This window comes from Hyalella azteca, unplaced genomic scaffold, assembly GCF_000764305.2.
Source record: "Hyalella azteca isolate HAZT.00-mixed unplaced genomic scaffold, Hazt_2.0.2 contig5267, whole genome shotgun sequence".
NCBI classification, from domain to species: Eukaryota; Metazoa; Arthropoda; class Malacostraca; order Amphipoda; family Hyalellidae; genus Hyalella; species Hyalella azteca.
Genome location: NW_025935462.1, coordinates 12,396 through 35,158, shown reverse-complemented (window position 1 = coordinate 35,158; position 22,763 = coordinate 12,396). Strand labels below are relative to the sequence as shown.

Below are 22,763 nucleotides of genomic sequence, written 5' to 3'. Positions count from 1 at the left end.
ATTTTATTAATATTCTTGATCATAAATTTTCCTTGAAAAAACGCAATGTACTCTGTATAAGCTATTCTAAGACATCTGTTGCTGTTTTATAACAGCTGATGCAAAGTAAATTGTCAGTCTCAAATTGAATTAATTCACAAATCTAGCCAATTCATGAGATTATTTACTTAATTATAAAGCTATTTGTATATAATGTACGGTATTCAAAATCATAGAATCGTATGAGTTGCTTTCTAACAAGTTGAGCGAATGTTATTCTTTTCAATAGCCGTGACTCTTTTGGGGACAGATATGAAGGCATTAAATAAATCCCAATTGTACAGTTATTATTGGTGTAATACAGCAACAAGGCACTGAGAGTTCTCACTTTGTACAAAACATAAAAATAAACTAACAAAACAATATTACTTGTAACTTCCTCTTTGGCACAATATTGCCCAACGAAATCCTACTAAACAGTGTGAGTCCTCACTTCATAGAAAAATAGACTAGCAATTCTAAATTATTCATAGTTTCTCTTTGGTACCATAATGACGCAATTGATACTAGGAAAAACTTAACTGATGGCAAGTAAAAAAATGGGCTAGTGAAAATAAAATTGTTTAGTGTCTCTTTTGGCACATAATGTACATAATAAGAGTAAAAAGTTAAAAAATTAGCATAATGAGCATAATATTGTTGGCTCTGAAATCCAATTAAGGTGGTCAGTGAGCTGTAAAAGAGGTGAAAATAACTAATTCAGGCTATGAGAGAAAGCAATATTTGTTTAGATAAAAGAAATGGCATCTTCTAAAGACATCAACAAACCAATTTTTCAATATTATAGAGAGAAATTGACTTGGATTCTTTGAAAAATGAAGGCAGTTAACATTGGCATAGCCAAAAATTTCAGACGCCAAAATTTCTAGGAAAACAATGGAAAATTAAAAACAATAAAACTGACATGATGTTCAATTTATCAATGTGAGACATAACGCTTTTCATTGGACTCCAACATAAAAATTTTATTTGAATGGAAGCTAATAATCTCACGTAAGTACTTAATTAGAAATCATGCTCTGAACCAGGATTCTAGTATCATAAAAATATTTTGAAATACATGTATTGATATTGAATAGTGATAAAAATAATATGAATTATGTCAATTTATAGGTTTTCAAGTTTGGCTGTACTTGCAAAATCCCTTGCAATCTTCATTGTATTTTCAGATTTAAGTAATGCTGCCAATTTCTCACTATTAATTGCTATACATTCAGTTATACCCACTAAGTCATTGATAGAGGTTGATATGTCCCTCTTAACAGTTATAATATATATATAATCCTTTGCCATGGTGTGATTAGGAGCACCACTTATAATAGTAATAATATAGCGGTTTCAGCGTTTAGTAGGCCGTAGGCCTGTTGGTGATTCTTTACATCACAGAAAATTCCCAGTTTGTTGTGGTCTCGAACTTGCAACTCACTGTTACAATTCTGCTTTTAACCGCCTGGCCTCCTTGCTGATTCTGACCAGAAACTGATGCACAGAGCTGGGATCAAACCCTCACCTCTCTGCACCAATCTTAATACTCTGAACTGTAACCACTGGGCCACCCTGCCACTTTGACTTTTTCTTTTCTAAGTGTACGTTTCAACAGATGCATTTTTTGTCACACTTGCAGCTGAAGTTGATTTGCACATAGAGGTTTCTTGTTGCATTTCATTTATAGTTTGCATCGCGGGCTCTGTATTGATGCAATTCACACTCACAGATAATATTTTGTACAGTACAGGCTCTTTATCAGGTTCTCTAGGGGTGCACATATTAAATTCATCAGAGGGGAAACTTCTAGTCCCTGAAGGAATGCAAGTTCTAGTCTCTGAAGGAGTGCAACTTCTAGTCCCTGGAGGGGTGCATTTTTCAGTCCCTGAAGGGGTGCAAGTTCTAGGTACTGTAGATGCCAATTGTCTGCTTGCAGGTGTTATCTTCCTTGCGCTTACAGTACCTAGTAACATGGTCTTGGTAGATGTAGCTCTCTGAAGAACTGCTGGCATTTGTGGCAATAATTTTGGTCCATGCTGGAAGAAGGAAGATACTAGCAGAAGGTGCAGCAATTGCAGGATCAATGATCCTTTAAGGAGCGGTGGCATGAATGCCTGAGGGACCTGGACCTGCATGAAGAAACCAGTCATCTTCAGCCGTTGTAACAGTTTCAGGTGAAACAGGTGTTGTACCTTCCAAATCCATGATCTCAAGGCAAAGTACTTGAGCCTCTTCGGGCTGTCTATCTTTTCCAACTGGAACAGGAGACATGTTTAAATCTTTTTGGGAATTTCATTCAATATTATCAGAGCACTTTTTTAACACAAAGTGGATTTTTTTACTTCATAGTGGTAAATATGTGTGCCATGAATTGTATTTCTCCAGGATGCAGTGATACATAATTCAGGGTTGCCAGATGGCCCAAAAATGGCCAAGTTTGCAAACAAATAATATATGTTTAAAAATTACTTTTTAAAGACAACATTTCGAAAGAACCCAGTGTCTCCAATGTTAAAGATGTACAATGAATTTCTCATTTTATTTTCGAATATTAAAAAAATTAATTTTTCAAAATTTTTTAATATATACTTTTTTCAAAATTATTTATTCTGTCACTTGATTCATGCATTGCCTCTGACTTCACACAAGTGTGCAAAATTTCAGATCAATTGGACAGGTACAAGTGTGTCAAATATCAGTTATAAGATTTGTAGCTGACAAAATTATTTTTTCAATTTTTTTAATATTGAAAAAATTTTTTTTTATTTTTAAAATCATTTATTTTGTCATTTGATTCATGCATTGCCTCCAACTTTACGCAAGTGTGCAAATTTCAGATCGATATGATAAGTAGAAGTGTGTTAAATTTCGATTATAAGATTTGTAGCAGACAGACAGACAAACAAGAAGTGAAGTTAAAGAGAAGTGTTGTAAAAACGCCTATAACTCAATATATACTAGTATATTTATTTCTAAGTTCCGGTGTTTGAACTTCATTTATTTTTTGGAGTTTTTAAAATTTAATTGGGAAGTGCCCCTATCATAAATTTGAGCTGGTCAATGCAATTGAATAAAACAAAATTGTGGAATTCGTCCAAAAAAATAACCGCCTGACAACAGTTTCCCAATAGTAGAAAAAAATTAAATAATAGTACAAGATGAAGCAATTGGGTTCAACGTCATAAGCAGTACAATTCATGCAGAGAAGACGCTTTTTAGTCCCAAATCAAAATGATGCTCAATTAGGTCAGAATTGTTATACATTTTCCACTCTGACTAATCATTATATGTGATGATTGAATAGATAAAGGAGTTGTTTAAAAATTTTTCAATTTACTCACCAATTATTATTTATTAACTATTAACACTTTTTTCATATTTAATATTTAATGGATTATATTCAAAGTGGGTAAAAAGTTACTCTTCCCATCTATTTTAATTGGCAAGCTGCTATCATAATCCTAGGTTTCATATGAAGGCAGTAACGAGCAGAAGAGGTAATGCATATCAAAAACTTGAAACTGCAAATGCAAAATGAAATTCTCGACTCACCTGCATTGGAAACATTTTGTTCACTCTCAGGGTATCCCACACTAAACACAGCCGTTTTTGACAACAAAAGTAGCATGGCCTCTTCTCCAGCAGAATATTTGATATCCACAGCAGGCCCTCTACCTGGATGATAAAGAAAAAGCATGACAACTAAAGAAAAATTATTTCTACACATTATATTATTTTTAACCAGTGTGTAGCTCTAGTGCCAGATTTATTAAAACAATACCAATAACATTTTAATAAAAATCTCTCTATAATGTTGTGTGATCTTTCATGGTTTATATATGAGTAATAGATAGAAAACAATCACAAATATTCAAGAGACTTTTTCAAAATCTACTGATATAAAATTTAATACAAATGGTTTTTGGAAATAATAGGTGAAAATGAGTCATTCTACTCAACATAACCAAAGAAAATTAGGTAATGCCATGGAAACTGTTAATTTGTTTATGAGCTTTGGCAGTTTCAAAACAAAACTGCCCTAGCTCATAAACAATAAACTTTTGACTCTGTGGTGGCTCCTGCAGGATACTTCATTTCATCTATGGTAGTATTATGTAAGAAAATCTTGAAGCATTGATTTTTATAAAGATATAACGCACAAAAGTGAGGCTCCTCCAGCTATTGAGGAGCGCCTATTAGGCTCGAAAGTTTTGAAATACCTACATGAAGAAGAGGTTTTCAAGCGCCTGGTCGCTCTTAATCCAAACAAGTCATGTTGACCAGATGGCTTCCACCCTAGATTGCTAAAAAAATTAGCAACCGTCCTGGCCGGCCTTTTGACAGTATTATTTCAAAAAAACCTTAAATGAAGGAACTTTGCCGACTGTTTGGGAGGAAGCTCAAGTAACACCATTGTTCTAAAAAGGTGATAACAGTAGCCCCAGTAACTATCGCCCTATCAGCCTGACAAGTGTTGTTTGTACGGTAATGGAATGTGTTGTGTGAGATAGTATTGTCAATCTCTTGTCTGTTCACCATCTCCTATCAGACTGTCAACATGGCATTATTGTTGGTAGATCCTGCACTACTAACCTCTTGTCTACGGTGAACAATTGGACTTGCCTGTTGGAGCGAAGGGAGCCAGTGGATGCAGAGTACCTCAATTTTGCCTGGGAAGAACAATGAACAGCAAGATTACAGTATGAGAAGACATGGTTGCTACGAGAGAGTAATGATTGAAAAGTCTAGCATGGAAAAAAATTTGGGAGTTATAAAGACATAACTCGCTTAAGCAAGGCTCCTCCAGCTATTGAGGAGCGCCAAGTAGGCTCGAAATTAACAAGTGTTGAAATACATGAAGAGTTCCTCAAGCGCCTGGTCGCCCTAAATCCAAATAAGTCATGTGGACCAGATGGCTTCCACCCTAGATTGCTCAAAGGATTAGTTATTGGATTTTTTAAGTAAAATCGACCCCAAGATCAGGTCAAAGGGCCGGTTTTTAGATCTCCTGTGGACTAGTCACGAAAAGTACAAGATTTGGCAACAGGCCACATCAGGCGTATTTTGCACACAGCTTTCTACTGAATCAACTTTCATTTGCAGAACAAAATGCTTAAAAAATAATTGTAGAATAAAATTAGGCATTGAGTATCGTTATAGATTATGTGGCGTCTTGAATTCATATAAGAATCCAACCATGCACTATCAAATTCTAAAATAGGCATATAAATTTCCTGTCTGACAAATAACTCATATCAACTAATGAGGTAAAAAGTATGGAAAGTAGATATTACAATGTATGCAGGTAATGCATTATAACTGCAAAGCCAAAATTTATTGTTGATGGAATTTTGGAAATGGATATTGAATTATCAAGTAGAAATACACATATTAGTATTTCCACTGTAGTTATCTGCTGCTGCTTTTTTCAAGTTTGTTCTAAGGCTATAAATCTTTTTTCTAACTTCAGCCATATTTTTTCATTAATGATACAGCATTAATACTATCAATAGGACCATAACAGCTTGCCACTGTCCTGCTTTATTTTTGTTGGGAACTGTATCATCAAATCTACCTAGTAAAATTCCTTGCCTGTCCACAGCTTTAGTTACTAACACTAGGACTTTTTCATTACTGAAATTAGGTTGTTTTTTTTACTCCACAACTGAAATAAGACTGGCCTCAGACATAATACAGGAGAGAACTAAACTGGGCCTGGCTGCGGGCCAATAAGGTGCATTAACGACTACGGACTGGCACTTGTGAGATGGCTTTGAAGTCCACAGTGTACAAAATTGTAGTACAATTTAAGGATCTTAGATTAAGAAATTGCACCTTATGTTAAAAATTGGAATTCCAAATCATTACTGTTACTGTACCGTGACTCCAATAGTTGCTTGTAGTCACGAACTATAGTCAGCCCAACCGCACGGCTAGCTAGCGGCAATGAATCAACAGTCAGTAGAACTTCAGATCCCATCCGGTGCAGACTTGTCCACTTTGGTCTCATCATCTTTGTATCTTCAGTTAGTCTTCACCGTAATTCGACCACCTTGTTCTCTGGGCGCTTTTCACCTGATGCGTACACCTTCGCCGTATCTCCTGAGTTATCCCTACACTTGCGGAGACGCTCGCTACTACCTCGACGAGCAGCACGTGCCGGTGGTGACGTGGATGATCAACCTGTCTTGGCGGTTGGCTTTGGGAGATGTTGAGATCTGCAGGGAGGCCCACGATCTTAGCGCTGATGGCCCCACGGCGAGATCACGGTACGAGTCCAGGAGTGTTCGTGTTCTCATTCAGTATGGAACTGTTTCCGATCGCTGAGCAAGTTCCTTTTTAATATAAAGAGCTTCTACGTCATAAACCATTTAATCAGTCAGTTTGAATTGGAATTCTAATTTACAATCTAATTTGAAATCACTTTGAAATTCTGTAATTGAAACCTTTGTGAACTATTTGCAGGCGTGTGAAGTGGCGCTAAAGGTGGAAGATGCCTGGAAAGAGTCTGGGTCAGAAGCCTTACTAGCTTCTGAGTTTCGTTCAATAAACTTGTTTCGTTCCTTGACTTTAGTCCATTTTCCCCATTATTTAGTGCATGGCGACCATGACAGGACTTGCTCAGACTCCCTCGTTTCCTGGCATCTCCCACGCCATCGGCCATTGGTGAGCATTCATCCAATCATTTGTGTGATGTTTGCCCTGTGATACTATATCTCTGATCATTGTTGTCTATTGTTGCGGTGTACTACTGTCGTGCATTAAATTTATATTCTCGTGCAATTTATACTCTATCAATTTATATTAGGGTGTCTGATGTTCTCAAATTTTTTAATGTGTCTTTGATCGAATGCTAGTCGTCTAGATCCAGCATTTATATTGGTCACCTAAAATTTACTTATATCTATTCTATATTGTATATTCACGATGGCCTCTGAGTCAGTTGAGAAGCCCGTGCAGACTAAGGTCATGATGACGAAACGTGCCGGCAAACGCCAAGCGGTCACTAAAACCATAGTCAAGGTCCAAGCGTCATTAGACACTTTGTCTGACCAAGATTGTGCCTTCTATATTGAGAAATTGACTGATCTTCAGCGTAATTTGAGCCAGTTGGACGAATCTATATCATGCGCAATGCTTGAAGACGGATCTTGGAACCAAGATCGGTATATTTCTGAATGTGACACCAATGATGATTATACTGACAACATTGCCAGATGCATATTGACTCTAAAATCTAAGGCGACGACTCAAGCTCGTAGTGCTGAGCCAGCCCATAATATTTCGTCAGGCGTCAGCCATAAAGTTACGTTGCCACACATTGAGCTTCCTACATTTGACGGAAAGCCAGAGTCATATACCAAATTTATGGTATCTTTCGAAAATTTGATTTCCAAGTAGAATTTGTCTCCTTTTGAAAAATTTTCATATTTATCTAAACAGCTTACTGGAGTTGCCAAAAAATTGATAGAATCATTGAGCCTTAACGACCTTAATTATGAAAGTGCAAAGAAACTTTGTAACAAACTTGACCAGCAATTCTCTGTGATATCTAATCTGTGTGCTCTTAAACTCGACCATAATGCTAAAGATGCCTATTCTTGGATCGGGGAGGCGAGGTTGTTGGACGAACAGATCCAGTCGTTGCAGATTACAGCCGAGGTATTTACCCAGTACTTTATGTGGCAAGGCTTGAACGATAAATTTCGTAAACATTTGACTGCCGTAACTACCAAAACTCGCCCCTCGTGGCCACTGATGAAGGATGCTTTGTTCGAGGCGAACTTGAGGTTTGTCGAAGAGCAGAAGCTTTCTCCCGTGGTTACACTTGAGTCTGTTGCTGCAGCAGCCGCTGTAAAATCCAAAGTTACTTACCGTGGTACTTGTGCATTATGTTCTAAAGATCTGTCGGTGGATGCCAATCACACGTTGAGTCAATGTCCAAGATATCCTGACGTCGAATCTAAGGTAGCTAAACTTAAACTTGTGTCTGGTTGCTTGAAATGCGGATATACAAACCACACTACCAAATCTTGTTCCTTTAAATTTAAACGAAGTTGTTTCAAATGTAATGGCCCACATATGACTTTTCTGTGCCAGAAAGATTCTAAAACTGCGGTAGTAGCTAAGCCTACAGGCAATGTTAAATCTAACGTAAAATCTACTGCTACTAACGTCGTTGCTACAGTGTCCATGGCTACTGAATCCTTCAATGACGTGATTTTGCCTACTGCTACAGTATATTTTCCTGGTGCTCAGGATGTTCCTGTACGCATTTTCAAAGACATTGGCTCACAATCTTCTTTTGTGAAAGGCACCCCGAAAACGATTCCTAACTGTACAGTGTTGAGAAAGGTCAAGGTTAATGTTAAAGGTATCAATTCTGTCAAGTCTTATAACGCTCCAGTAGTGCGTTTCCCTNTAAAACCTTTGTGAACTATTTGCAGGCGTGTGAAGTGGCGCTAAAGGTGGAAGATGCCTGGAAGGAGTCTGGGTCAGAAGCCTTACTAGCTTCTGAGTTTCGTTCAATAAACTTGTTTCGTTCCTTGACTTTAGTCAATTTTCCCCATTATTTAGTGCACACAGAATGTGATCAAATCCAAAGCCTGTGATTGGTCAGTTAACCAGATGATTTTGATAATAGCATTTCTGGTAAGTTTTGAATACGCAAGTTTTTATAATTCCAAAATTAGGGTGCACTTAAGCAACTTGTATCTTTTTGTACGTAAGTTTTAATTGGCGTAAAAATGTTATAGCAGCAAAACTGCTAATATTGCAAAAATAATAATAGTGGCATAAATTTTAACATTTTTCTTATCTATGTTGCATAAAGAAAGTTAAGAAATAATAAATTTACTAGCTCTATAAAATCCCTGAAATAAAATGTTGAAAGTGGTATTTCAAAAAGGTACTTTTGCTAAGGTCTGTAGTAAAAAAATATTTGCCATATTAAAAAATTTTTCTTGAAAAAAAGTTGCAGACAGGTGTTGGCTTTAAAACTTCATTGATGGAATGTTTGCACCTCAATTCAAGCACAAAATGGTAGCTATTTCTGCAAGACAAATAAGAGATCCCCCCTGGGGTAATAAGGGACGCCCCTAAAGATGCATTAACAGTAGAACCTCATATGGCAAAGGTTCCAGTTAATGAAAAATCTGATTATCAACAAAGAGTTTTGATTACATTTACCTCACGTGGTGAAAAATTTTCACTTGATGAAAAATTAATGCATCTTTGGTCATCACAAAATTGTGCATTGAATGTCATCAATATAATTGTGCACCGGGCAACATGGAATGATTAGTAATTAACCTAACCTATGATTTATTTTTCTAAAAAATATGATGGTTGCCACAAAAATGTTCAGGTTTCAGATATGTTTTTAATTTTTTGATTATAGTGAGTTCACTTGACCAATTAAAATGGTGCAAAATTACAAGCCCAGTCCTGTAAGCTTACAGATCAGAAGAAATGCTATACCTATGCCTGCTGATATGAAGCTTGCAGTGGACAAGGTCATTGTTGTAAAGGAATCAGGACTCACTCCAGAGATCCAAGTGAAGCTTGGAAGATCCCAAATTACGGTCCCTGAGTTAGTCCAGCCAATCGGGTCCACAGCCGCTCGAGAGTAACCAAACCAAGCCAAGGGAGGTGACAGAAACGCAACAGATTCTTAAACATATACTTAAGGTTGGTAAACTAAGGGGAAGCCCCAGATGCAGGACGGGCTCCGAGATGTATGTACGGTCCAGGGAGCAGGCACGACTCAGGACACGGGCACGGCTCAGGAAGCAGGTACGGCTCACGAGGCAGGTACGGCTCACGAGGCAGGTCAGACTCAGTGAAGCAGGTCAGACTCCGTGAAGCAGGTCAGACTCCGTGAAGCAGGTCAGACTCCGTGAAGCAGGTCAGACCCCGTGACGCAGGTCAGACTCCGTGAAGCAGGTCAGGTAACTCCAGAGCCAGAGCTCCAGGTAGGAGGATGACGAAGCTGAATAGGCGCTGGAAGACCGGTAGGCGTAGAACAGGATCAGGAGTTTAGCAGAGACAGGAGCCGGTACGTTTACTCGTGGATGAGTAGCCCTCTGGTGGCCAGTCAGTGGGTCTATCTGTTACAGAAGGCATGGGTCAACAATCGCCGGTCTGGAACATTCGGGTTTACATGAAAGGCATGATAAGAGGAGCCGAGGGATTGCGAGAGACTAAGTATTTGACCGTAGTTCAGTGTGACCGTCTAACTGCAGATATGGACAATGCTGCTCAAGGCAGGTAAACTAACAGGAATCGCAAGTCTGACTTACCGAAGTCGGGAGACTATCAGAGCACCGACCGCCCCCCACGAGTTCTGAAGAGACAATGAACAACAGCGGAGACCTGCGGCTACTAATTGGCTATGATGACATGGCGCTGTTGCCATATCATAGTTGTTGCCATGGCGCTGTTGCCATATGGAGGAGTCAAAAAATCCCAGTGGATGACCAGTGCAGTTAAGACTCAGCTAAAGACCAAGAAAGAAGCCTACAAGCGTTATTTACGAACTCGCAGCGAGTCTGATTATAACCTGTATGCCAGAGCTCGAAATCAAGCTAAAAAAGTTTGTCGCACTGCAGTGAAAAACTTCGAAAAAAATATTGCTAAAAATGCTAGTGGCGCTAAAGGTGGAAGATGCCTGGAAGGAGTCTGGGTCGGAAGCCTTACTAGCTTCCGAGTTTCGTTCAATAAACTTGTATCGTTATCTGACTCTGGTCCATTTTCCTCATTATTTAGTGCAAGTAAAGTTCCGGAAGTACAACACAGCCGCCCGACGGTAATAAAGTTCCGGAAGTCCAGCACAACCGCACGACGGTAATAAAATTCCGGAAGCAATTCAAAGCAGGAAACAAGTCGGTCAGGCTCCTGGAGCGACTACACAACACGTCTGATCTCCACCGCGTCTCAATCTGAACTGTTATATATTTATCTGTTCTTAACGTCTGATTTGTGGATTACTAACTTCAGATTAACGTGGAATATAACTTATAATCTTAGTAAAATCTCTTAATTATGATCAGTGATCAAATTCTGTGACCAATCCCAGTTTTCCTGTGACCAATCCCCAGACTATTAATTTCATTTGTTCTATCTCGACAATACTTGGGCCAAATTTGCTAAGCCAAAATGTTTCCCTGGCCTCTCCTTGCTTTTGTAACTTCAAGGTAATTCTCATTACCTGCCTACCCGACACAAACATGTGACCACCCGCACCTCCAATGATACACTGCAAAAAATATTTGTGTATTTGTATGTCTATTTCTATCCTCAATTTAATGAACTGATAGTTTTCCATGTTGTATCTACCAGGCATTTCAGTTAAAGTGATACATTTTACTTAAAATACTTTGCATACTTACCTCAATAAATTATACTATTTTAACCACCAGCTAACCCTCCTGCATTCCTCACTCACCAACATGGTACTCAGAATTAAAGTCCACTTGTTTGAGTCCGAGCTCTTTACCAGCCGCCATGAAGTATTTGGTGAACGGAGAGTCCCATCGCATGCTTTCTACGGACAGGGGGCCTGTTCGCCCGTGATACTTTGCTGCCGAAAATAGCAATGTGATATATTATGAACATGGAGAATGGCATTGATCTTGTAAATGATATTTTAATTGATGGTCAATATGACCAGAATTCATAATTTTTATGAGCAAAAAATATTTTCAGATGTAAGACTTTTAACGCGGCAAGCGCACACCATATTTTTTAGCATGTTTTCCTTTGTAGTTTTCAATTTTTTTAAAGAACGGTAGAACAGAATCGTAGTCCCAGCCAGTGTTTCCCATCCCAGCCCATCTGTCGTAGTCTTTTCTGTTGCCTCGGAAGTAGACCATGAAATTTATTGTACTTGTCCCGCCGATAACCTTCCCTCTGGGGTAGAAGTTTCCCTGTAATGACAAATGATAAGAATATTTCGAATTACCATGCCGCCATAATTTGAAGTCATAATCTGCAGAGCATTACCTACTATAAAGATGAGTTTTGGCCTTTACGCGTTTCCTTTTATCCCATCACCGAATTGTTTAAATTAAAGCCTTTCACTAGGATGATTTTAGACCGAAAATAGCTTTGTTATTCTTGTATAAATAATCTGTATTGTCTGGTAAATGTAAATAAAGTTAAAAATGGATATGATAAGAGTTGCAGGAAACTCACAACTTACCTGATTGACGTAGTTAAGCAGAGCGTGTCGTTGCGTAACAACTTTGTAATCGTAATTATATTTGCTCTCAGATAACAAGCCGTAGCTGCTCAGACCAGGCACTTTGCTCTCCGGGGGCGGCTGCCCCCCAGCCTCCAGCACCAGCACCTCCCAGTTCGGGTTCTCGGAGAGTCGCGAGGCCACGACGCTGCCTGCGCTGCCGCTACCAACTGTCGGGTAGACGCTCGTATGATTCGTCTTTGCACAAGGCAGAATATACATGTGAACGCTATAGTATTTGTTTTCTTCAAACCAAAAAATGTGAATGCTAAATCATTCATTTTTGCAAACCGAAAATTATCCTATTCGACACGATAAACATCCGAAAAATTTGTTGAGTAAGTAAATTACGCATTAAGTGTTGTTAATCTTAATTTAAATATAGCCTTAATTAGTCGTATGATTACGAATGTCTTATACATTAGTATGAAATGTTTTTATAATACAAGTGCCAAAGTGCTAGAAGAAACCTGAGTTTCTACTTCATTAATTTCCCGAAAAATTGATTAGAATTTGGTGAAAGTTTTAGCAGTTATCCTTTAACTGAATCATTTATGTATCACAAGCCCAACCAATTAGTTCAATTATAATAATATAAAATAATATAATACAATATATTATGATAAATATAATATAACATCATATAATATAATAAGTATAATATAATATAAATTTTTAACTCCACTCACCCACGATGAAGTCGACCACTGTGTCCTGCTCTAGGGTGACGGTGCGGTAGGTTGTCATGCCGACCAAACTACTCGCAATGGCGGCAAACGCTCCCAAGACAATATGGTTCAAAGCTAATTGAAACATTGTTAACTATAGCTCCTGAGCTTTGTATTTTTCATCAGATTTTATTATAGATTACAAAATTTAAGAAGAATGATATTCAGTTGTACTCTGTTTCGTTTATCAATCTGTACTTTTAGGAACATCAACAGAGCGGCATATAAGGAGAAAAATTAGTTCAACTGCCTTATCTATGGACTTTACATGCTACGAGATTATTTTCACATAAAAATATATTTCTGTAATGTCGCACCAACGTTGCACAAGTAGTACATGTGATCTCCTGATTTCTGTTGTATCTAATATGAATTATCGAATATGAATTATCGACCAAATCTGACGCTGATTTTAAGACATCACAGAATTTTCACAGCTTACAGGGCTTAGACCCGCAACTCACTGATCCAATCTTGCAGTCAGTGCACGGAACTTTAACCACACGGACACCCTGCCGTTCTCTAATAAGTCTTCAAATGAGGGTTAATTAATCTAATTAAATAAAAGGTTAGTAATCCCCATTCTCAAAACTTCCAACGTGAAATTCGCTTTGAAGAAAGGGATTTCTTATTCACGTGGAAATATTCTTTCAATGCGAGTAATTATTGGTGCAACGCTCTCGACTGATGAAGAATATAAACAAAACTTCCACTGGGGTTTATAATTCTCAAATACATATAACGCTCAATATGTAGGTGCAAATAAATATTTCGGATGATACGTGTGCAACCAGAAAAAAATCAATAAACGTTTGTACTCGTTTGTCTAAGCAGATTGTTCAAAAGATACAATTTTTCAAAGTATTTCCTACAAGATCAATTGCTTGTCATTATAAAATGGCATAGCATAATTTTTCCTATGGAATAACATTCCTAAGTTATATGAATCGATAAATTGAAAATCTGAACTAATTGTCATTATCAACTCGGCAATTTGTTAATAGCGAATTATTTTTTAGTTGCAACCGAAATGTAAATTTAATGTGCATGCAATAAATTTTAGACTCGAATTAACCATCCATTTTTGTAACTTGACACCTTCAAACACCCGAATTCCATGTTGACAAATTTTCTTCAGAATCAAGGTCAATATTATAACTTCAAAAAAGCCTGCATGGCACTTTGATTTTATGATCACTTAAGTTAAATCCCGAACAAAGAAGGGACCCTACCTAATTAGCCACTTGAAATCAAGCAGGGCAAACGACTTTTGAATCGTTTGTATCTTTTATTGCTAGTTAGAGTAAACATGCTATACATTCATTAACCAAAATAATAAGTACAAGGTACAATTTCTATTGAATTCAAGTACTAACAACTACATTTCAAGGACAAATACGATACCAGCCAACCACTGAAGAAATTTACAAAAGTTCATTTGTATTAATTCTGTAAACACATTCACTCACAAGCGCTGCTTTTGTCACGCGAAAACAAATTATCCTTCGTACGATCGTTTGATGGAAAAATGACTAATCGAGCAAATGTTACAGTTTCATAAGATACCGCGGTACTACACGAGAAATGTATTATATATCAGGAGATGAGTCCGCATCGATTGCACAAAGCTCAGTCCGGACTCGACTCAAGGTCCTCTAGATAAGGCAAAAATGCCCCTCCTGGTAGCTATATTTTCCTGCGTAGCCAGGCATTTTTTTGTCACTGCGCTCCTGGCGTCTTGTATGGCAGCTTCTAACATCACATTAGCGCTGCCCGCGCATTGCGTAGCAGCAGGGCTCTACGTTCCTATATGTGGCGTGAGTAATGAACCAGTTTCACCTACAGCATCTTCGAATCGTGAGGAGTAATTATAACAACTGATTTTATAATTATAGCCGCACTAACCGCATAATTATAACTGATTATAACCGCAACTTCCGAGAACGCGACCTTCTATTCCAATTTGATGAAATTCCCAATTAATCCTACAGGATTTCATAAAATGCAGCATCATCACGAACAAAATCAATATTATTAGCGCATTTTCTCATTTATGAAAAAAATGCACTATTGTGCTCGCCATATCCGTCTGTCTGTTCGTCCGTCTGTCCGTAACCTCAAGTTTTCGTCGACGAGAAAATGCGCTTTCTGTCACTCACTGCAGTGAGTACTGAGTTATATTTTTTATGAGAATGTTCTTCCTAATTAGTACATTTCAATTTCTAGAGTCATGTTTTTATTACACAATCCCAAGGTATTTAACATAATGGTTTCAGTAGTTAGAACTTATTTTCGACGACCCTTAGTCGTCGGAAAAGTTTGTGATCTCTTCGTTTCAAAAGATAATTTGTCATTAATTTGAAAAAAATTGGCCTGAAAATATAAATTTTATTTGCTGCATCTATATATCCGTATATCTTGACGGTTTACCATATGTATGTTTCACAAAATTTCAAGCCACAAAACATCTATAAAAAAATAAAATAACTTGGTCGTAGCATTGTAACTCAAGTGGACACTCGAAAAGAACAGACGTAGTCGCTGACAATAGCGGTGAATAAAATGATGTAGCTACATTCTTCAGTAGATGCTGTAGCTCACCGAATAAAAAAATTGAATTAATTTTAACCAGTAAACTATGAATTTTGACCCAGAATATCAAATGCATGCATTATATACACATTTTTGTTATTATCTAATATCAGTTCATGTTTAGTCTGAACCACTCGTGAAAGTTTTCTTTTATATCTAATTATCATTGGTGAAAAATTTGTCATTGGTATACAATAAAAGACGTTAAATGTTTAGATTACTCCTTTTGTAGATGAGAAATGCGGCAAATTTTCTGCAAGCCGTACAATTAAGTTTCGCTTCATGATTGTATCAGTGTACAGTGTATGAAAGAGTGTTCATCTGAAGCATCATCGCATGGTTACAATTACCCTTTCTTTATTTCTGCTCCTACGAGTAGCGGTTAAATGATTTCAATTTTCAATTTACCCGACCTTCCAAAAATGAACTGCTGCACAGATCCTCAAAATCCTCAAACATTTTCATAAATATTTTTCAATTATTTTATGCGTATTTTAGGTGTATTTAATACTTTTTTATGCCATTCGCTACCAAGATACTAAGTTTTTTTTAAAATGAATTTAAAGCAATTTTCATACATCTCTTTATTATATTCATGTTCGTATTTCCCATTTACGTTGTAATTTCAACGTGTGGGCCAAGCATTTTGCACATACTGTATTCTCCAAGTGAACCTCACGCACTTGCCCACAGATCCAAAATCTTCCCTCGCATTTCCAAATGCATTTATTTTTCGCAGTAAAACTGAAATTCAGTTTTGTGATACGATACAAATCATGTCGAGGATGATCGAAAAATCGGCTAATTACGTAACTTATTCAAAATTGTGCTATCGTCGAAGTAAGTATATAATAAAAAGTCGGTCACAGATTGATAGGGGACAGAAAAACTAAATTTCTTCACTCATTTAAATGGGAAAATATCGGCATGATAGATCGTCATGTGCGATCTACGTTGCGCTACATAGAAGGTAGATCGCACATGGCGATATCTTCTGCGCTACATAGAAGATTTTCCTGCCAAGAGTTATGTGGTGTAGCCTCAGTCCCCGTAGCCCCAGTCCCCGTAGCCCCAGTCCCCGTAGCCCCAGTCCCCGTAGCCCCAGTCCTCGTAGCCCCAGTCCCCGTAGCCCCAGTCCTCGTAGCCTCAGTCCCCGTAGCCTCAGTCCCCGTAGCCCCAGTCCCCGTAGCCCCAGACCCCGTAGCCCCAGTCCTCGTAGCCTCAGTCCCCGCAGCCCTAGTCCCCGTAGCCCCAGTCCTCGTAGCCCCAGTCCTCGTAGCCCCAGTCCCCGTAGCCCCAGTCCTCGTAGCCTCAGTCCCCGTAGCCTCAGTCCCCGTAGCCCCAGTCCTCGTAGCCTCAGTCCCCGTAGCCCCAGTCCTCTTTGATGAGAGAGGCGCCCTTCTCTCCGATCATCATAGTGGGAGCGGCGAGGTTTGCTGTGGGTGCAGGCAAAATCCATATGAATATTACCGTACTTTTTGCTTTGCAGAAGTTCTTGCTTCATTTAAAACTATCATCAGATCTACTTGTATGCAAGAGTTCCGAAAGCAATTAGAACTATCATCAAATTTACTTGTATGCAAGAGTTACGAATGCAATTAGAACTACCATCAAATCTACTTGTATGCAAGAGTTACGAATGCAATTAGAACTACCATCAAATCTACTTGTATGCAAGAGTTCCCAATGCAATTAGAACGGCTATCTAATAAACTAATATGCAGGAGTTCAGGCTTCATTTAGAACGACCATCAAGTCAACTCGTATGCACGAGTTCTGCATGCATTTAGAATGCTATAAAGTGAACTTGTATGCAGGATTTTTTGCTTACAATTAGTAAGGCCATAAAGTTGAGTGAACAATTTTGCGGTTGCATCAATGATTATTTTATCAATTTATGTAGGACAAGTTCAGCACACTACTAGTAGATCAAACTCCTCATTTTGTTCTGGAAAAATAAATAATTTCAGAATAAACGTTACGGCTCTACACTCGATGATGTTGATCGTTTCTTAAACAAGGCACAATAAATGCTTGTACTCACTGCCTGTAATGAGTGGCATGATGGATGCATCGATGACACGAAGACCAGCCACGCCCCGCACTCTGATTTGGACAATTAATTGGAATTTATTCTCAGGTGTCAGTTATGATCCTTATTTTTGTTAAACCTGGTATACATTAAATATGTATATAGATCAGAAGCTATAATAATTTGTTACTAAATTACTTTGACGAATGATGCCGGACTGATTGGACAACTTAGCAGTTCTGTCCTTCTTACCTAAATCTTTATAAGCGATGCGAGCTCCGTAATGAGTGTATAGTTGGTACTACGCATGCTATAACTGAAAGTAATTTTCAAAAGGTCATGGTGACTAATAATGGAAAGCTTACGGTCTAGAATGATAGAAAGTTTGTCTCTTAAGTCCGCAGGAATGTGAATGAAGTCAGTTAAATTTTCTATTGTAGGCACTTAAGGGCTCGCGTATGAAGCGCTCTCGTTGGCTACAAGACTGAGACTGCTCAGGTAAAATATTGTCACTTCTCAAACAAAATATGATGCTCAGCACAAATTCTCGTGATTGCTGACGTGTGTGAGGAATTGTGTACTAACATATTATTTGTTCATCTTTGTTTCGTACCATGAGTCGTTGATTGTGCAACTCTTTCGTATGTTGGAATATAAAGGTTTATTTACACAAAATATCAGTTTGAACGTGATTTTTTTTACCCTCTGCTGCTTAAGATGCTGGAAGATAATGCTAAAAATAATGCTACCCGAATGCTAGTGACAGAAAGAGTGTTTGTAGTCTATTGATCAGCTAGGAAATTGCTAAAATAATGCTTGCGTTAACCAACCATTTTGTGGGCTAAAATAATTAGTTAATTAACAGGCCAGATTATTCATTACTGAAAAGATGATTTGGATTTAATATAAGTATTTTTCTGGATTATAGTTTCGATACACAGTCTTCCTCTTATAGCGTCATTAGGTTGCGGGCTGCGTCAGTAGCGTCAAGTTGAGTGCTTTGGAATGTTAGTCGCTGATTTCGATATTAATTATTATTTCCCTTGTGTAGGATTCTACTGTAGTTTACCTTTTATAGGAAACACAAAATAAGAATTTGTAACAATCTGTTGAGATTTGGCGGTGTAGGGGAAATTGACGATGTTGCTTCGCTAACATTTCGTCCACAGTAAAATTTTGCCAACAGCAGGTCAGATTATTCAATAGGTACAAAGGACATGAATAAGCAGAAAAATGGGGCAAAATTTGAACGAATTATTTCTTCTTAAAGTTTGCGGTGACGTTGTTCGGCCTTAACGTGTTCGTATTGAGTAGTAATTATTAAGCTATTTACTGGCTGATCGGGCGAACATGGTCTGTAGTGAGAGGTCGTAAATTCTAACAAGGAACTGGGTCCTAATTTTCTGCGGACGAATGTCCTGCCGGGGCTGAAGGCTGCGGAATACTGAGGCCGTTCTCCAGGGTGGTGTGGGACTGCTACGTCCGAAACATATACTAAGGATATAAGGACTCACTTTAGCCTCGGCGAGACGACGCCATCAGGGTCAGATGAGGGGGCCATCTTGCACGTGCTGCTGGGGTGGGCACCAGACCCCGCCATGTGGCGGATGTAGCAGCGCCAGTAGTCGTCTGAGTCGTGCGCTAAATGCTTGCACCCTAGAACTTTCTGCAGAGAAAATGCCATTGAAGAATAGTGCCTATAGTGATGTAAAATCAGCGCCATTACTTTATATATGCCGATATCTTATGTTAATTGATTATATTGCTACCTCTCGGAGAGGCAGCGGTAATGATGTTTTTATGCAATTTTTACTGAAGAATAATTCAACAATTAATTTGTGAAAAAAGAAAGGGAGTTCTAAAATTTATCTATTGGTCATTAAGTGTGGAGCTTTTGTTACATCTAAATACTGTGAAACTTGCAAATGAGGTATCACTGATGAAGACGTTTGTGAGGTATCATTGATACAAGAGGCGATTGCGAATGATCACTCAATGATTGAGACAATTGTAAGGATCTCTGTAAGGGATTACGCATATAGTGAGAGAAGATTGTGTGCTATTACCGACTGTGAGGGATTGCTCATTGTTAGGTACTATTGTGTTGGATTATGAGGTACTATGTTGTATTTACATTGACTGTGAGGGATCACTCATTTTGAGAGGCGTTCATGAGGGATCACTCACAGCTATACGCATTCCTCAACTGATTCTCGGATACATAGACGACTTGCTCATCTGGGGGGCATCCGCCCAGGAGGCTCTCGCGTCAACTCAAAGAGCTCTCGACCTCCTCCAATCGCTGGGCTTCCTCATCAACTGGAAGAAGTCGGCGCTAGAGCCCACCCAAGACACCACCTGGCTGGGCGTCCGTTGGCTGCTGCAAGCCGGTCGGTGGTCTCTCCCAACAGACCCAGCCTCCTCCATCGTCAAATCTATGTTACGCCTGAGGGACATAGGGTATGCCTCAAGACGACGCTGGGAAAGTCTTCTGGGCTCCCTGAACTTCGCGGCTCAGCTTATCCCAGAATACCGCCACCACTACTTCCTGATTGCGAAGCCCCAACTACTAGGCCCAGCTCACAAAAGAGACCAGAGGCATCCGATCCCAAAGACTCTCCTCACCGGCTTAGAAACATGGATCAGCCTTGCGCCGCTCACCAAGACCGCTCCATTCCAGCGGGAGGCATCAGCCCTCACAATCTGGACGGACGAGCCGGCGACCAAGCGCATAGGCAGTCTATTCAGATCGAATTTAAGAATAAGGCGCGGGATCGCGGGAAGCGATCCCGCCGGTAATTATTACCGCCAGATTGGCGGGAAAACTGAATCTGAATGACCGCCTGCGACATAGCGCATTGGCAGTCTATTTAGATTGAATTTAAAAATAAGGTGCGGGATCGCGGGAAGCGATCCCGGCGGTAATGATTCCCGCCAGAGTGGCGGGAAAACTGAATCTGAATGACCGCCGGCGACAAAGCGCATTGGCCGTCTATTTAGATTGAATTTAAAAATAAGGTGCGGGATCGCGGGAAGCGATCCCGCCGGTAATGATTCCCGCCAGAGTGGCGGGAAAACTGAATCTGAATGACCGCCGGCGACAAAGAATCTCGGTAGTCTATTAGATCATAACTTTCATTTAAAACACGGCGGGGAGGCAAACCCGCCAGAAGAAAATGAAAGAAAATCACAAGTTCGAATTTAAAGATTAGTCAATCGTTCAATTTGTAGTTCGGTGGGAATTACTTAACTCGAGAAGCGTTACACGTTCTCGACGAATTTCCCTGCGCTTTTTGAAGATAAAAAATTTTGCTTGAAAAATGCTTAGAGAAGCATAGATAATTTATTATTACCCGGAATTAGATTTAAGGAGTTGAAGCGCATTCCCCACCCCACGTGGGGTCGGCTTCGTATCCGTTATGTGCTCGAGGGAGAACACCGACGCACGCGTGCTTCCGGTGCTTGCCAATTCCCGACGGGTATAGCGGCGGTAAGCAACTACCGATTGTACCAATGGCGGTTGTCTGGTAGCGATTCCCGCCGAAGCGGTAACGCCTACCTTACCTAAGTTGGTCTGTCGCCCAGAAGTTAGGCTTTCTGGACTTGCGCGGAGTACCTGGTGCCTCTTACGAGTACGCAGGTCAAGGAACGGCACGTAAGACAAGTGTACCACGAAGCCGTCTTCCTCTCCAGTAAACTAAGGTCATACCTCAAGCATATCGTGAGGGGATGCGAAAGCTCGAGTGTATTGGCTTCAGAATACGCTATAGACCTGATCAAACGATTTGATCGCCCTACGACAGCATAGCTAACGGGCTCGCCAGCGGCTGAGCGAAACGGGCTAAGGCTATTTTGTGCAGTGCTTATGCAAGTAAAATGAACCTTATTAAATAATCACTGGCGGAGCAAGAAAGTAATTTCACTGAATCACCGGGATCACGCCCAGCGGGAGTCAGCCGGGATCACGCCCAGCGTGAGTCACTACCGCCTCACAAGCGCGAAACCAAACACTTCACTCGCGCAACTGTAAACAGTTGTTAGAACAGTGGTTACTTAATTTAACACATAGCATTTTGAAGGCGATTGCCTTACAATTATCAAATGATAATTGCATAAAAAGGTGTTACTAAAACTCACTTGGTGATACACACTGAAGATGGTGATGCAAAGCAGTCATCAGAGGAGCTGGCGCAGCAGCTCGGGCTAGTGCGTATCAGCGATTGAGAGAGCATGCAAGCTGCGCCTCCACCGCGGCGGCCGCTCAAGGTCAACGAAAGGAAAGCTGGCGATGGCGGAAATCATTTCCGCAGAGCGATGGTGGCAATCATTTCCGCAGAGCTTTCTTCCTTTTTCTTTACTGATAATTTTCGTTTGAGGAACGAAAACAATCTAATTAGAGCTCGGAGTTTTAGGCTGTTTGCGTTATCCCCCAGCTACCAACTCCAGACCTCTCCGCGCAGGTACAGATCTTAGTCGCAAAAGGCGTCGTCTACCAGGTCCCAAGGCAGCGGTGCTACCAGTCGCGAATCTTTCTGGTACCCAAAAAAGACGGGTCAAAACGCCTCATCATCGACCTGTCACGGCTCAACGATTCCATCGTTTGTCCCCACTTCAAAATGACCAACCACGTCACGGCTACAGGCCTCATCAACCCCCCGGCCTGGGCAACGTCAATAGACCTCAAGGACGCTTATTATCACGTACCCATACGAAAGAATCTACACAAATTCCTGGCCTTCCAACTGGGAGACGAGCTGTTCTTATTCAGAGCGCTCCCATTCGGCCTGTCTCCCGCACCCCTGATTTTTACGAAGCTGCTCAACGCACCCCTGCAGACGCTCAGGAAGGAGGGTGTGCACGTTCTCGGATACATAGACGACTTGCTCATCTGGGAGCCATCCGCCCAGGAGGCTCTCGCTTCAACTCAAAGAGCTCTCGACCTCCTCCAATCGCTGGGCTTCCTCATCAACTGGAAGAAGTCTGCGCTAGAGCCCACCCAAGACACCACCTGGCTGGGCGTCCGTTGGCTGCTGCAAGCCGGTCGGTGGTCTCTCCCAACAGACCCAGCCTCCTCCATCGTCAAATCTATGTTACGCCTGAGGGACAGAGGGTATGCCTCAAGACGACGCTGGGAAAGTCTTCTGGG

The 22,763-nt window shown here is 40.0% G+C and overlaps 2 protein-coding genes and 1 long non-coding RNA gene across 3 annotated transcripts; 1 reads left to right on the top strand and 2 right to left on the bottom strand.

The window, feature by feature from the left end:
• Nucleotides 1-5,819: 5,819 nt before the first annotated feature.
• LOC125177848 lies at nucleotides 5,820-10,759 on the top strand. The gene is made up of 2 exons (XR_007156684.1): nucleotides 5,820-6,510; nucleotides 10,683-10,759. It is a non-coding gene; the product is annotated as an uncharacterized LOC125177848 (long non-coding RNA).
• Nucleotides 10,760-11,462: 703 nt separating this feature from the next.
• On the bottom strand, nucleotides 11,463-13,184 carry LOC108669430 (glucose dehydrogenase [FAD, quinone]-like). The gene is made up of 4 exons (XM_018156759.2): nucleotides 12,955-13,184; nucleotides 12,227-12,435; nucleotides 11,762-11,951; nucleotides 11,463-11,605 (listed from the first exon to the last, which is right to left on the bottom strand). Exons 1-4 carry the CDS (start codon nucleotides 13,079-13,081, stop codon nucleotides 11,463-11,465), a joined length of 669 nt encoding a protein of 222 aa, XP_018012248.1. The 5' UTR covers nucleotides 13,082-13,184.
• A 3,673-nt stretch (nucleotides 13,185-16,857) lies between these two features.
• On the bottom strand, nucleotides 16,858-20,325 carry LOC108669433 (glucose dehydrogenase [FAD, quinone]-like). The gene is made up of 3 exons (XM_018156763.2): nucleotides 19,132-20,325; nucleotides 17,630-17,691; nucleotides 16,858-17,021 (listed from the first exon to the last, which is right to left on the bottom strand). The coding sequence occupies exons 1-3, from the start codon at nucleotides 19,338-19,340 to the stop codon at nucleotides 16,942-16,944; spliced, it is 351 nt and encodes a 116-aa protein (XP_018012252.1). The 5' UTR covers nucleotides 19,341-20,325; the 3' UTR covers nucleotides 16,858-16,941.
• Nucleotides 20,326-22,763: the final 2,438 nt, after the last annotated feature.